The following is a 14,295-nucleotide window of genomic DNA, read 5'->3' as shown; positions in this document are numbered from 1 at the left end:
AATCTTCAAAACTTCACAAATAAAAAAAAAATTGGTTTGTCAAGTCATTTTTATTTCAAGATGCAAAACAAAACACAGCAAGTGTTACTCCTGCAGTGGTCAGAACCGTTGTTCCACAGGGAGCTTGTCAATGTGTTTCATCACAACAGCCACGGACAGGCGTTCATAATGTTATAGCTGGTGACACACAAGTTAGAAGAAGGCTGAGGTGTTCCACGAACGCTCTTGGCAAACGTTTTCGGAGATGTAAAAAAACAAATGGGTCAAATTGGATGAAAGCTTTTAACAGAAACTCCCCAAGCATGCAGGGCTCTTTCCTCCCACACAAACAGTACGGCTTAAAGGTGGTTGACATCACGGCTACACTCTCAGAGGGCCGAACTGGGATAAGAAAAATAATCTGAGTTTACACCTGGAGTTGTTGTCAGTAGAAAAAGATAAAGGAGGTAAAAATATTTGGTCCAGTTCGGAGGGTCAATGACGGTCAGCGGAGGTCGATTTCTTGGTGTCTGATGGTGTCTTTCACCCGCAGCAGCAGGCTGGAGGCCCAGGGTTCCAGCCGAGTGATGGACTCGAACTGTTTGACCTGAAGGGAGTCACGAGTCAGAACCAAACACATCTGTCAGACGCCACCGCAGCTGAAATGGGGATTCGGAGTCGCTGGATGTTTGACAGCAGCTGTCAGAAGAGACGGGCTGACCAATCACAGCAGAGTGGGCGTGGCTGGGTGATTTCATCTTGAGGGAAACTGAGCTTTTTCAACAGGTGGGGCACATTTTCTAATGTTAATATTAGTGCAAACAGACAGTCATTGAGGTCCAATATCACCACATCACACAGGGTCAACTCATCTGAGACAAGGTGGTTTACCTGACGTGGTCGGGAAGAGGCCAAATTGGGACAAAAACAGCCCGAATATTGTTTCCCGTGTAGCTTCCTCCTCATCCACTCACCGCATTAGTGAACGCGTCCACGTCTCCTTCTTCACTAGCTTCCAGAAGTTTCTGTCAGAACAAAACTCACACTGTTATCACAAGCTGTGTGATGAAACTTAAAAAGATTTTCAAGTTTCTGAGGTCTGTTCATCGTTCCCACAGGTTGTCTGATAGATAACCTGGCAACCCGAGTACGAATCGCATCAGCTGGACTCACCTTCAACAATTTACACTCTCTGCAGTCGGAGAAAGCTGGAAACATTTCTTGGTATCGCTGCACAGCGAGCTGCGGGTCATGAGAACAAAGGTCAGCGGCGAGGGAGCGCCTCGCGGCAGCCATGCCACAACTCACTTTGGCGTTGAGCATGTCGATGCAGAAGTGGCACAGCGCCGCCTTGAAGAAGTGGTCTTTGGCACTGTACTTGAGCAGCGGGCTGTCCATGCAGTAGGTGCCGATCTGTGGGTCACATGGTTACCGTGGACGACAGCCTGGCGGAACAAAGACTCACCTGCTCGTAGATCTGCACGGCTCTCTGGTACTGATACTGCAGTGCCACGTGAGCCGCCACTTTTAGAAGGCAATTGTTGGCAGAGCTGGAGGAGGATGTGAGACACCATTATGACCACGGAGATTTTAGGGAGTGAGAAGGAGAGAGGGAACTGACACCTCGTGGATTCTTCTCCTTTGTAGTAATCTGCCGCCTGCTGGTAATGGACGACGGCCTGGAGGAACCACACAAGGATTGAATTAACAAGAAAGATCTTCAGATCTTCTGCAGCAGAGGAACGTCCACTGGCCTGAGTCACATCGTCCAGCTGCGTCTCACATATTTCACCGAGAGTCATGTGATGTTTGGCTGCGGTGGTGAAGCGACCCTGGAAAGAGAAGGACACGCCCGCTGAAGAGAAGCGACAGAGAAGAGCTCAGAAGTGAGATGGTTCTGTCCCCACCATGTCAGTGTAGATGTGGATGGCTTTGGTCACCAGCTCGACTGCCTCTGTGGACAAACACAAGTCACCAGACCATGACGCGATACATGCTGAACTCTTGGTGTGAGGAGCCCAGTCATCCACACCAGACTCAGATCAGAGCTGACTTCTTCTTCTGGTCTTCTCACTTGGAAGGTTTTATTAGCATAGTAAGCTTGGAGAAGAGCCTCTGAGAGTAACGCCTCCAGTCTTGAAGAGTCTGTGATCGGATCAGAAGCTGCAGATGTGTTAGAAACCCTCCTCCACTCTCCGTTTCTCCTCAGTTTGACCGTGGTGAAACTGCTGTCAGAGGAGAAGTCCACGTTTCCCAAGAGCCTCAGAAGTGACCGTGTCTCACAGGTCTTTGGAGGTCTGAGGGGTGGACTTTCTAGTGTGAGCTGTGTTGCAAAAAGCTATTTATTGAAGATTTATCTTTATACTTATGTCTACTGTGGCAATTCATCTGACAGCCAAGTGGGTCCAACAGAACTCATCACAAATTGACCTTTGACACGGTAAATCACGGTAAAAATTACTTTTTGGATCCACTTTCTTGTAGGCGTTCCCGGCGTTGATGAAGTCATTGGCAGCCTCGTGCTGCCGCCCGGACTGTTGGTGAATCCGACCGGCTTTGGAGAAACATTTCCCCGCCTCTGGACACAGGACTCAGACGTCAGTCACCCTAGGATAACATGAGTGAGTGAGGGAGGCTCTCACCCGTCCAGTTCTTGGTCATCTTGAACATGTTGGCTGCTTTGATGTAGAGATCGCAGGCCTCTTCTGGTTTGGAGGATCCGCTGTAAGACGCACCCGGATTACTTAGAGAAATGATCCTCAACTCTGATTTAAAGGTATAAAAAGTGTGGATGAAAAAAACACCAAGTCATTTTCACCAAATGTACTGGCTTGAACTGAACAAATATGAGCATGTGTGTTGTTCTTTCACAAGAATTCATGAAGCCTTCTGCTCGATTGACACAAAAGCTCAGCTGCAGTGATGATTCAATGTTGACACGCTCAACAAGTTTCTTCTGATATTCAAGTTGAACTACTTCCATTTTAAAGCTGTCTGCGGTCAAAAGGTACGTGTGCAAAACACTTAAGAGAGACTCTGATTCGTGATCACATTGTTCACAGCCTGACCTCTGAGCCAAAACTAATTCCCAAGTTTGTGAAGAGTCATCGACACCGATGTAGTGTACATGCCAGGCCAACAGGTGGAGTTGTAGCGACCAAGACATGGCATGTTTAAAAGGCTTAGCATTAGCTACATTAGCATAACAACCTGAACATGGAATCTGAGACATTGTAAGAGTCACATTTTAATCCTAATCGACAAAAAAAAACAATCATCAATATTCAGCGAAGCTAACACAAACGGCAATAACAGCAAACTACCACAAACACAATAGTGTAGGGGCCACTTTGCAGGCATTGAAGTCACCAAAATGGAATAAAAAGTCAAAATATAAAAATGTAAAAATAAAATAAATTAAAGCATTACAGCCTATACATCTATACATGAATATACACATATGATACACACTACATTTATTATTATTAATAATAACAATAATAATAATAATAATAATAATAAAGGGATTTTCAGGCAGCCTTAGAAAAAGAGGACAGCAAAGTCTGGAACACTATATGATGCTATAATGTTCTTCTGAATGACTTCCTCAATATTACAATTACATTTTTTAAATATAATAAGTTTTTTGTTTGTTTTTGTGTTTATTTAGACAAAATCCAATGCCTTCTGAAGCAAGTTTGGCAGGTTTTGCCATTTACGTGCAATATGACCATCGTATTGTCTGGAGAGATGGAGCAAAGAGACATTCTTCTGATAAAATCAAACAACTTCAAACAGTTCATCATCGATCATTTTCCAAGCAGTCATCTTCATATGGGATAAAACAGGAAAGTATGATGTCAGTATGTCTCAGGGAACAATATATTCAACTGATATACAATCTAAAATCGGATGATTCAGAGAAACATCAACATTGTTTCCACCAGTGGAATCAGTGTGATACATACATATGAACATATTGGACCTCCTTGATGTAGCATTCTAATCCATTGAATTACATTTCAGTGTAGTCTACAGTCTTAGCACTAAAAAGGGATAATGATAATGGACTGTCACTCTTGCGACTCGTGATATTTTGAGTCGCAAATATTTGTTACCAGTCTGCACACACCTACGACAGAGCGCGAGCACGCAGCCATGTTTACGTACGCGACTAGCTGTAGGGAAACCAGCCAAACTCACCCGAACATCCGCCCAACAAGCGCGCCGACGGAGCTGGCCTTTTTGTCCGCCTCCCTTTTCAAAGCCTCCGCTTCTTGTTCCTTCCCACTGTGGTCCATTTTCGAGGCGAGGCAGGTGGACGGACAGAAACTTTTCGTGCAGATGCAGCAGCGGTTCGTCACATCGCTGACGGATACGTCATCTGTCAACAGAGTCACGTGACAAAGGGTTGCGTTCAGGGACGATTTGGAAAATACTCTCGCCGACACGAACTGCGATATAAAAAGCAACCGCTTTCTTTCCCACTTTGAATAATTTATGTTTTTATGAAGCAATATTTCAAAGCTGCAACGTCGCTTTGTATGCCTCCACCTTAGAACATTAAGGTGACATGTACGTCTCAACGCTGAATCCAACCGTCCTGAATGCCTCTTAAAGTGAACGAACGCCAATGATGACGTAAACCAGAGAAACTCGATTGTGATGAGGACATTTTTGGGGGAATAAATGCAATGTAGAACAGTTAGCTATGTGAAAACGGTTTTAAAACACACAATCTCAATTTCTTCTCCAAATTACCCCCGCATGTAAAAATGTTTCCAGTATTTTTTATACCTTTTTGTTGAATGAGGTTTTGTCGATCGGATCGTTTTCTTTTTTTCTCAACACGCAGCCAACAAGATATTTTGTGCCCGTGAAATCATCGACATATGTGTGTGTAAATGGAAATAAACTCATGAAGAACACAAAATCAACCAATGCTGGGGTGATACAGGTGCTATACTTAAGTTGCCCGATTCATAGAAACGTGCACAAAAGACTTGTTTTTGATAAATTATTTTTAATTGTGAAAAACGTGATGATGGAACCAAAATGACTGTTGCAGCAGGAGGTTTGAGTCTGTTACTGGGATGTGGCCATGATGCTGGAAACACCTGAAATCACAGGAGCAAAAAGCATGAACAACATGTGGGTAAAGATTCACGCAGACCCACGGAGTAACCAACGCACTCTCAAAGTCGATCTTCTCTACGATGTTCTTGGGTTTGACACTCTCCTCCTGGTTGAAGATAAAAATCTGACCCTCTTCATTCTCCGTCCAGCCGTACTTGTTCATCCACACCTTCACCTGGGTGTCTGCAGAGTCAACAACCGTCAGACATTTGAACACCCGCAGGTGACCAAGATTTACCGATCGGAGTGTGGACTCTTACCTAGCGGGTCTCCCAGCATCTCAGCCAGCAGCCGGTGCTCAATGGTCTGGTAGGTGATGCCCACCACGTGACAGATGACTGCAGAGGACAGTCAGATTGTAAATACACACTCACATGACTGTACCTGTCAAGTGATCGTGATCACACTCACACTTGCGGACAGAATCCTCAAAACCGGTGATGCCATCTATAAGCTCACGGTTCTCCTCCAGAGTCGTCTGGAATCAAAAAAAGAAAACAAAAATGGTCAGCAACAAACTAAAGGTGGCTGGAAGGAAATAAGTATTTAGTTGTACCCAGAAGCTTTGGAAGTGACAGGTCTCCAGCAGGTTCCCCAGGTACAGGATCTGTCTGATCGGTCGTTCCTCTTGCTGCGACACTGTAGTCAAGGAAAGTCCCGCACATACACCAAAGTCCCCCCCACTATATGACTCACAGGGAAAACAACTGCGAGGGCACCAAAAGGATACGTGTGTCTGGTCAATCATGCACTTGCACAGCGTGAAGTCTGTGTGAGGGAGGTTGGTCAGAGCCTTCAGCAGGACCTGTGACGTCACATGGGTCTGGAAGTAGGCCGGGTTAAACTGATACCTGTCGGGTGAGAATCTGTGTCAGTCGGTTATCGTTCAAATTTAGCAGGGAAAAACTACTGTATGTTCAACAGGATGACTTTAAAAACAAGGGGGACTTGACATCGGCAGGAATCTTACAGTTTAAGGACAGCAAGGTTTGCCTCCAGGTCGTAGGCATTCTCTCGAGCCTGTGTCTCCACATACCGCTCCAGTGTCGCCAGGTTTTCAGGGTTGTATCTGGAGAGATAATGAAAAGTGTTAGTTTTGAAATATCTGCAGATGATACCACACAATCCAATGTTTTCAAGGCTGGGCATCCATGCCTGGATTTCATCATTTCAGAGACAATACAGTTGGAATCAAATCTGGACATAGCGACTGATCGATGCATCAATTTTTTTAAAATTTGGGTTTATCAACCACACTATTGATGTCGCAGCCCCACAGACTTTGGATTCTAAGCTTTAAGCAGGTAAATTATACCTTTATAAAATCATACTTGTGCACTCGCACGTCAATATAGAATCTTCTGCACCATACTCTGAGCTTTATCAAGAACTCTTCACTGTTTTGGACATCCAACACTAACAGTAAAGACAACAAAAGCCTACATGTTTTAACCAGCTTCAATATTTGGAGTTACAACGTAAACATATGAAATCCTTTCTTCCATTAAAAACAAACATTATCCAACATTCATAATTTATCTTTAAGTACTACAGACAACACAACTGTTCAGGACTCATCTCTATAAACAAGAAAACATAATCAGTAGCAATAGTTTAACATGATTTCAATTTTTAAAAAGGTTATTTTCGCAGGGTTGGGCGAAAATAAACAGACAAAAAAAGAAAGCAAGGCTTTCAGTTGCCAGGAAAAAAAGTTCATACGGCGAAATCTGTCAATGTAGGCGGTAAAGTCATGAGTATTAGACGCATGGGAGCATCTCACCAGAATATTCGGCACTTTATAATCATATAAACACAAATTAACTCGGAAATATATTTTAGCTGCTAAGCAGTTAGCCACTACTAGCTGCCTGCATTAGCATACAGGCTAACGCTGGCTAGCTCTTTACTACGTTAGCGATCCTGCGTACCGGTCAATTCCTCGCAGGAGTTTCCCAACATTCGCCCTCATCTGCTCAAAAGTCGACGACATTTGGTCCGGTTGTTGAGGCAACAATTGGTTAAAATCAGAAGGAAATCCACACGTGGACCGACGATCTGGACGACCACTGGGGAACACCGGAACCAGAAGACGGCTAACCGGAAGTAGTTTGATGAAAACAATAGAGTCGACCACCACGCCTTTTTGAAGTTACTTTTGTGTAAAAGCTTTTTTTTTCAGATTTCGTGTGCGTTATGATTTTGTAACGTTGCTTTTTAAGAATATGAAAGAATGAGTTCATATCGATTTCTCAATCTTTCTGTAATTCTATTGATATGAATCTTTTTAAATTGAAGAATAAAAAATAATCTTATTTTAAAAAAGCTGTACAACTTGCTTGCCACTAATATTTACTCAACTGTCAGTTACACGTTTAGTATTGAAACCTTTTATATTGACCAAATGAGCTTTGCTGCTCAGCTTCCTTTCATTGTGACCGTGGAGTGTCACAAAAAGCTTTGTGACTTCTTCAGGTGAGGAAACCTTTGCTTGGTTGTGACATCACAGAATCAAAGCACAAAAAGAAGATAAAATGTCTCAGGAAGCGCAGCAAGATATAGTCGCTCCTAAGAACGGGAACAACATTTGTCCTAGCACAAGCAATTGAATTAAAATGTTTTTCAGATTAAACATCAAACAACATTGTGAACAGTTTTAGACATTTATACTTTCCTTTTGTCAGTTTCTTTATGAGGTCATCACAACCGTTGGAGCTTCACCCTCGAGGTCTCTGTTTTTTTGAGTTAAGTACACAAGATATCGGGCAAGGAGCCTGTCGATCTCCTGTCCAGCTCCTCTGAAGGGCCAAAACAAAGCTAGGATGATGGGGGAGTTTGCAGGAGCTGATGTTGGGCACTCAGGGAATTCAGGAGTCATTGACACAGGAAGTTCAGTGAAGGAGAAAAAGAAATATGAACGGGAGTTTCTCCTGAATTTACAGTTTGTTCCGGCGAGCTTGCAAAAGCCAAAATGCCTCAACGACCTCAGTGACATCGTCCTGGACAAGGTGAAGAGCCTCATGAAGCTCCTGTTTATCTGTCTGCTTGTTTATTTAACAACCTTTAGAAGCAGTTTGGAGGATGTTACATCGTCTTCAGGATCCCCTGGCACTAGCCAGTAGCTCTACACCAACCTGACCAAGTCTCATGCTGAGAGCAAAGTACATGCTTCAAGGCTCTACTTTGGGGCAACACCCCCCCAAGGCTTTCTTCACTTTCAAAACCACAGACCTGAAACTGGAGTCTTTTACTTGTCAGTTCCACCGATGTACCCCTAGCCCCTAAAAATGTTGTTTTGTGTTCTTCAGCCCAACATGAATCCTCTGCATCGACCTGGTCGTCATGACTTCATACCACCTTTTGCAAACCTGTCCAGGTCCAGCACCGGGCGGTCGGTGAGTTTGACCCTCCTGAATACATCTGTAGTGAAGTCTTTGGGCTGACTCCAGTGATGAAATCTTTGCCATGCCATATGTCTTGTACCAGTGGAAAACAGGGATTCAAACCTCTAACCGCACAAGCAATCTTGGGACAGAATGCTAAACTCTCCTCACAGCTGCCATCCAACCGTCGCCTTCATGCACCACAGAGACACTGACATGTTTGAACTCCTTCACTGTTGGGATGTTTTTCCCTTCCTCAGTTTCAAGAGCGTCACATCATCTGCCAACAGCAGAGATCAGGTCTGGTGGCAGTCAGTCACCTAAACCCTCTGTGCCCTGGCTGAACTAGAAATCCTAGTCATATTAGATGATGACCAGTCTGCCATGAAGTCCAGGGCTCATTGCAACCCTTGACCAACTTTAACATTGGTCAAGCAAGGGCTGAAATAGAAGGTTTAGTTCCCCAGGCACAAAGTTCTCAGAACTCTTGAGCCCGATGGAATGAACTGACATGAAGCTGGAGAGCTGGGGCATATTGTTCCATGTCAGTCACCTTGACCAGAAAAGTCACAACTTGATGGAACCTAGAACTCCACCCTAATTCTGTAGAAAAGGGTTTCAGGCTGCACGAGGTCCTGCTGAAGTCGGGCAGGGTTAGGTTGCAGGTCTACAACATACAGATCTTGAAAGAAATTCCTGTGCCGATGTTGGTTTCCTCCAGGAAGCTCGTCTCTCTCAGACAGAAAGGCGGTACATAAGGATCGAGCCTCTGGAGAGTCCTCAGGTGAGCGTCCACATGAGTAGGTGATGCATGGTGGCACAGATACGAACTCATCATCTCCTTTGTGCCCACAGCCGAGGAAGATCATCTCGGGGATGCCCCTCTCGGATGTGAAGCTGAACAAAGCTGAGAACGCCTGGAGGCCCTCCATGAAGAAGTCCTGCCAGGCAGCAGGAAGAGAGGCAGAGAAGGACCGGGAGACCCAGGATCTGCTGAAGAAGTTTCGCAGCATCCTCAACAAACTGACCCCTGAGAAGTTCAACCAGCTGATGAAACGAGTCACAGACCTGAATATCAACTCAGAAGAGAAGTTGAAAGGAGTCATTGACCTCATGTTTGAGAAGGCCATCTCTGAACCAAACTTCTCTGTGGCCTACGCCAGGATGTGCCACCATCTCAAGGCGGTAAGTGAGAACCGGCGATGCCAGACTCCTGTCGTTGAGGAATGACCCCCAATAATCTGCTTCAGATTGAGGTGCAGAAGGCAGACAAACCCGGCCAGAAGGTGAAATTCAGTGCACTGCTGCTGGTCCAGTGCCAGAAAGAGTTCCAGACAGACAAGAACCACAACCAGCTGGTTTTACAGAAGCAGAAGGAGTTAGAGGAGGCTTCAGGGGTAAAGTACTGAGACTTAAATCTGAGGCCCTGATGAATGGTTGCTGTAGTAAGGAGCAGTAGTTTCTGTATGAGATCAGATTTTCAAGAAGTTGTTGGACTGGCAGGTGGCAAGATCTTCACCGTCACCTAACGTTCTGATTCGCCCATCATATTTTGGAAGTCGGCTATAGGCCAGTTGTCATACCAACGTGGAGTCAGTTAGAAGGAGCTGTAGACTGAGTCTTCTCTGACTCCATATCCAACCTTTGTCCCCAGGAGCTCGAGAAGCAGCTCCTGACTGAAGAGCTGGAGGAGGCCAAAGACAAAGCCAGGAGAAGATCCCTCGGCAACGTGAGGTTCATCGGCGAGCTCTTCAACCTCAGGATGCTTAACGACGTAATCATGCACGACTGCATCATAAAGCTTCTCCGGACGCCTGACGACGAGTTCCTGGAGTGTCTTTGCAAACTCTTGTCCACCATCGGGAAGAACCTGGACGCAGACAATGACCAGGTACAGCACACAGACCACCTGCATGACTCCGAGGTCTGGTTAGACAATCAGTCACTGTGATGCTCCTCAGACTCATATGGACAAGTACTTCTACCAGATGAAGACCATAGTGAAGGAGAGAAGAACCTCCACCAGAATCCGCTTCATGCTACAGGACGTGCTGGACCTTCGGCAGGTAACTGAACATCATCTAGCTACCTCACCTGGTTTTTGGACTTGTTTTTTTACCCTTGTAGAACAATTGGGTCCCTCGGAGGGGTGATCAAGGACCAAAGACCCTGGACCAAATACACAAGGAGGCTGAGTTGGAGAAGCAGATGGAGCAAGTGAAGGTGCATCAATCCACGTTCTTCAAAAGGGAGATGAGCGGGAGTCCAGAGGGCAGGATGGTCAGGGCAGGTCCGGGAGTCGGTGGAGGCAGCTACAGCCCTCGAGACAGTATTTGGCGGCAAGATGAGCGGTGGAAGCCAGTTCCGAACCTACGGAAGCAGGCAGTCGACATCCCGCACCTGAGCAACGGCACAAAGGTAAGAGTAGCGCCTCCCGGTGGTGTGTGGAGCTGTGTGAGGGTTCAGTCCAGGTGGTAAAGTTGTTGCTCTCACTGTCAAGAGGCCACTCCGAGACTATCATCGCTCGCTCGTCCTGGGAGAAGGAGTAGGAGCACGCCTCAACTGGTGCAAAGGAAACGCCAGCGACGTCGTGGAGTCTGGTAGGAGTCTCCCAACCTTCTGAAGCCGACTAACCCTGCTGCAACATTCTACTTCTGACTTCAGGACTGGACTCACTCGGTCGTCCATTGGTCACCAGCATTTACAGGTCGGTTGTTTTTCTCACCCGCTTTACAAACACAAACCATCCTTGGCTACTGTATGTGATCCATGTGACTTGGGTCTTCATCAGAGCCAGCACCGGTCGGCAGCTCTACAGTCCGTGCGAACACTCGGATCATGGCTCCGACCTGCGCTCTGACAGTGAAGGAGACCAGCTGAGGGTGCACAGGTATAGCGTCATACGCGAGTATGAGCACAGGCAGCAGCCGAGACGCCACACCAGGTCTGCAGACTCGGTGAACGGAGAAGAAGACGGGGCAGAGTGTCAGCGCTCCAGAGAACACAGCAGGAGTGAGGAGAACAGCCTTGACTCTGCAGGACTAAGAAAGTAACCTTCGGTTTCATCTTGTCTTGTGTTTTGAACAGATGGGCACAAAACCGCCACGTCCCCGCCCCCAGTGACCAACCTGAAGAACAAGTCCACAGCCATCATCCAAGAGTACCTCACCATCAACGACCTGAAGGTAGGCACATGACACATCACACTGATGGATGTTCTCATTTTTTACCTTTCGTCCCGACAGGAAGCTTTGACTTGTGTTCAGGAGCTAAACTGCCCTCAGCTGCTGTTTGTCTTTGTGCAAACTGGTCTGGATTATACCTTGGAAAAAAGCCCCAAAGCAAGGGAGGACATGGGGCTGCTGCTGCTTCACCTGATCAAGAACCAAACGCTGCAGACTCAGCAGTACTACAAAGGGTATAAATCCTATTTGTTTGATCACTTGAGGGTGATGCCGAGTGGTTGTTCTGGTTGGTGTCCCATGATGGGAGTTCCTGAGGTTCTGCATGTTCTGGAACTATTTTCCTAATCCGCAGGCTTCACCACATCCTGGAGATGGTTGAGGACCTGGTCATAGACATCCCGCACATTTGGCTGTACCTGGCAGAACTGATCCGTCCCATGGTCCAAGAGGGCGTTGTCCCAATGGGGGCGCTCTTCAGGTACGACCCTCTCTACATGAATAATGTCAGCGCTCTCCTGGTTATCAATTGCAACTTGACTAGTGTTTGGTTTCCAGGGAGATTTCCAAATGTCTAACTCCATCAGGGAAGGCTGACAAGCTGCTGGTTCCAATCCTGGAACTGCTCTGCAGACACATGGTGGGAATCTGTCTGCTGCACACTTGATAAGACGATGTGTCTGTGATGCGCATGCTCCTCAAACAGGGCCAGGACTCAGTGAAGACCATGTGGAGAGAGGCGGGGCTGCAGTGGACGGACTTCCTCCCTAAAGAAGTCACAGTCAAAACATTTGTGAAAGAAAGGGTGAGGCAGTGACGTGACATGCTGCTTCAGCAGTCCACTCCTCCAAGAACTGATGGCTAGTTTGGACCTTTGACAGAATCTGGAGTTCACACTTGAGGATGATTCACAGAAGAAGAAGCGACTGAACGACGCAGAGATCACCTCACAGCTCTCCCTCCTCCTGCAGGAGGAGGCCGACAACCAGAACATCTCCAGCTGGATTCAGGTGAGTCATGTGCGAGAGGAGTGTCTGCTGAGTTTGTGATGACTGTCTGAGGCTGCAGGTGGCGTCGATCTTGACTTCTGTACTGAAGTGAACAAAAAGAGCTTGTGTGTTTAGATGAACGTTGAGGAGCAGCAGATGGCCTCCGACATGTTTGCTCGAGTCCTTACGACCTGCGTCTGCCAGTCGGCAATCACCTGTGAGTCCCGCTCCTCCAGCACGTCACAATGGCGTTGTGTAGTCATGTTATGCTTCCCTGTTGCAGTCAAGACCGTCTTCAAGGTGAGCGCGAGGCAGATCCATCGACGGGCCAAGCTGCTGCAGAAGTTCCTGACAGATGAGCGGAAGCAGCTGCAGGCTCTGTTCGCTCTTCAGGCTCTGATGGTGCAGATGGACCATCCAGCATGTGAGTGGCCCAGACGAGCCCAAGCCTTGCAGCCCGACCGAACCTCTGTGACCCTCACTTTTGCCTCAGATTTGCTCCGGATGTTCTTTGACACTCTCCTGGACGAGGACCTCATCACAGAGGAGACCTTCTTCTCCTGGGAGTCAAGCAAAGACCCGGCTGAGATGCTGGGCAGGCAGCCAGCACTCCACTCCGTTGCAGGCTTCTTCACTTGGCTCAGAGACGTTGAGGACTTCATCATCTAACTCGAGAGACTTTGCACAGACATTTTATTATAATATAATATAATTATATATTACAATTCTGTTTTATTATACAAAACTAACACCTGTTTTTTAGGTTGTTATTTGGGTTCTTTTATTTCTCAGCATGCGTGTAAAATATGAAATAAAACTGTCTATGCATTTGGTTTATTTACAACTCCTTGCATATTTAAAAAAAAAAAAAATATATATATATATATCTTCTGCATTTCCTATTTATATTATTAATTTCCACATCGATGCATTTCTGCATTTTTGTTTTTATTTATTCTTTTTTATATATCACCATACGCTAGTTGGTTTTCTTGTTTTGTCTTATTAGAGAAGCTTCTGTTGATCGATTTTGTAGTTTTCCGTGCAGAAAGGCAGTACATTTGAATACGAGTGGGCGGACACTGTGGGCGTGTCCATGTGTTGCTACGTTTCCTCTCTCATGCTTACGGTCAATGACTTTTTTTCTGACTTACAATAGCGACTATAAAGGGTCTTTATTCACTAGCATTGTCTCGCTCAGCACACTCTGCGTGGATCTACTTGTGGTTGAAGAGCATCTCCTTGATCATTTTAGGAACCGATTAATGTTAAGGAATTTGTGGCAAAAGAATGTAAAGGATTAGATTTATCGGACTCATTTCCAAACAGTGGCCGGGAAGTTACCTGAGAATTTTAAGAGATTGTTACAATGCCACTTTGAAATAACTTTTAAACCATCATCAGTTCAACAAATTTGTTCGATACCTGCAGGGATTTCTGGTCACAAATCTGCTGCCATCATCTGCGTTTCTCAGGCATCTGCAGGAGGAAGAGCTCCTTTAACCAGCTCAGGCGTGAGAGTAGTGTTGCTGCCACACACTCAGACTGAGGATGAATCCACACCACGTGTGCATCGCAGACCGTGTTGTGGTCACTGTGCTTCATCATGTAGCAGCAGGAGGCTAG

At 46.1% G+C, this 14,295-nt stretch overlaps 3 protein-coding genes across 5 annotated transcripts; 1 reads left to right on the top strand and 2 right to left on the bottom strand.

Moving 5' to 3' along the window:
* Window positions 1-41: 41 nt before the first annotated feature.
* LOC128763516 (alpha-soluble NSF attachment protein-like) lies at window positions 42-4,428 on the bottom strand. The gene is made up of 11 exons (XM_053872356.1): window positions 4,183-4,428; window positions 2,622-2,701; window positions 2,441-2,557; window positions 1,887-1,933; window positions 1,734-1,811; window positions 1,603-1,658; window positions 1,445-1,529; window positions 1,288-1,392; window positions 1,153-1,221; window positions 954-1,004; window positions 42-586 (listed from the first exon to the last, which is right to left on the bottom strand). Exons 1-11 carry the CDS (start codon window positions 4,278-4,280, stop codon window positions 485-487), a joined length of 888 nt encoding a protein of 295 aa, XP_053728331.1. The 5' UTR covers window positions 4,281-4,428; the 3' UTR covers window positions 42-484.
* Window positions 4,429-4,982: 554 nt separating this feature from the next.
* eif3k (eukaryotic translation initiation factor 3, subunit K) lies at window positions 4,983-7,396 on the bottom strand. 2 transcript variants are annotated; one of them, XM_053872357.1, is made up of 8 exons: window positions 7,047-7,396; window positions 6,086-6,184; window positions 5,846-5,966; window positions 5,672-5,749; window positions 5,527-5,593; window positions 5,376-5,453; window positions 5,173-5,298; window positions 4,983-5,096 (listed from the first exon to the last, which is right to left on the bottom strand). In XM_053872357.1, the coding sequence occupies exons 1-8, from the start codon at window positions 7,106-7,108 to the stop codon at window positions 5,065-5,067; spliced, it is 663 nt and encodes a 220-aa protein (XP_053728332.1). In that variant the 5' UTR covers window positions 7,109-7,396; the 3' UTR covers window positions 4,983-5,064. The 2 variants fall into 2 exon arrangements, with proteins under 2 accessions (XP_053728332.1, XP_053728333.1); XM_053872358.1 differs by having other exon boundaries at window positions 5,672-5,746; window positions 7,047-7,266.
* Window positions 7,397-7,453: 57 nt separating this feature from the next.
* Window positions 7,454-13,395, top strand: LOC128763513 (eukaryotic translation initiation factor 4 gamma 1-like). Of its 2 annotated transcripts, none has more exons than XM_053872351.1 (20): window positions 7,454-7,590; window positions 8,424-8,510; window positions 9,220-9,282; window positions 9,354-9,683; window positions 9,749-9,895; window positions 10,153-10,389; window positions 10,460-10,564; window positions 10,626-10,916; window positions 10,999-11,098; window positions 11,163-11,205; window positions 11,290-11,510; window positions 11,586-11,683; window positions 11,744-11,916; window positions 12,036-12,161; window positions 12,239-12,320; window positions 12,387-12,485; window positions 12,562-12,690; window positions 12,805-12,886; window positions 12,953-13,093; window positions 13,163-13,395. In XM_053872351.1, the coding sequence occupies exons 2-20, from the start codon at window positions 8,430-8,432 to the stop codon at window positions 13,336-13,338; spliced, it is 2,724 nt and encodes a 907-aa protein (XP_053728326.1). In that variant the 5' UTR covers window positions 7,454-7,590; window positions 8,424-8,429; the 3' UTR covers window positions 13,339-13,395. The 2 variants fall into 2 exon arrangements, with proteins under 2 accessions (XP_053728326.1, XP_053728325.1); XM_053872350.1 differs by lacking the exon at window positions 7,454-7,590 and adding an exon at window positions 7,696-8,123 and having other exon boundaries at window positions 13,163-13,392.
* The last annotated feature ends 900 nt before the right edge of the window (window positions 13,396-14,295 follow it).

The sequence above is a fragment of the Synchiropus splendidus genome, chromosome 8 (assembly GCF_027744825.2).
Source record: "Synchiropus splendidus isolate RoL2022-P1 chromosome 8, RoL_Sspl_1.0, whole genome shotgun sequence".
Lineage (NCBI taxonomy): Eukaryota > Metazoa > Chordata > Actinopteri > Syngnathiformes > Callionymidae > Synchiropus > Synchiropus splendidus.
This window is presented reverse-complemented; position numbering and strand designations above follow the sequence as displayed.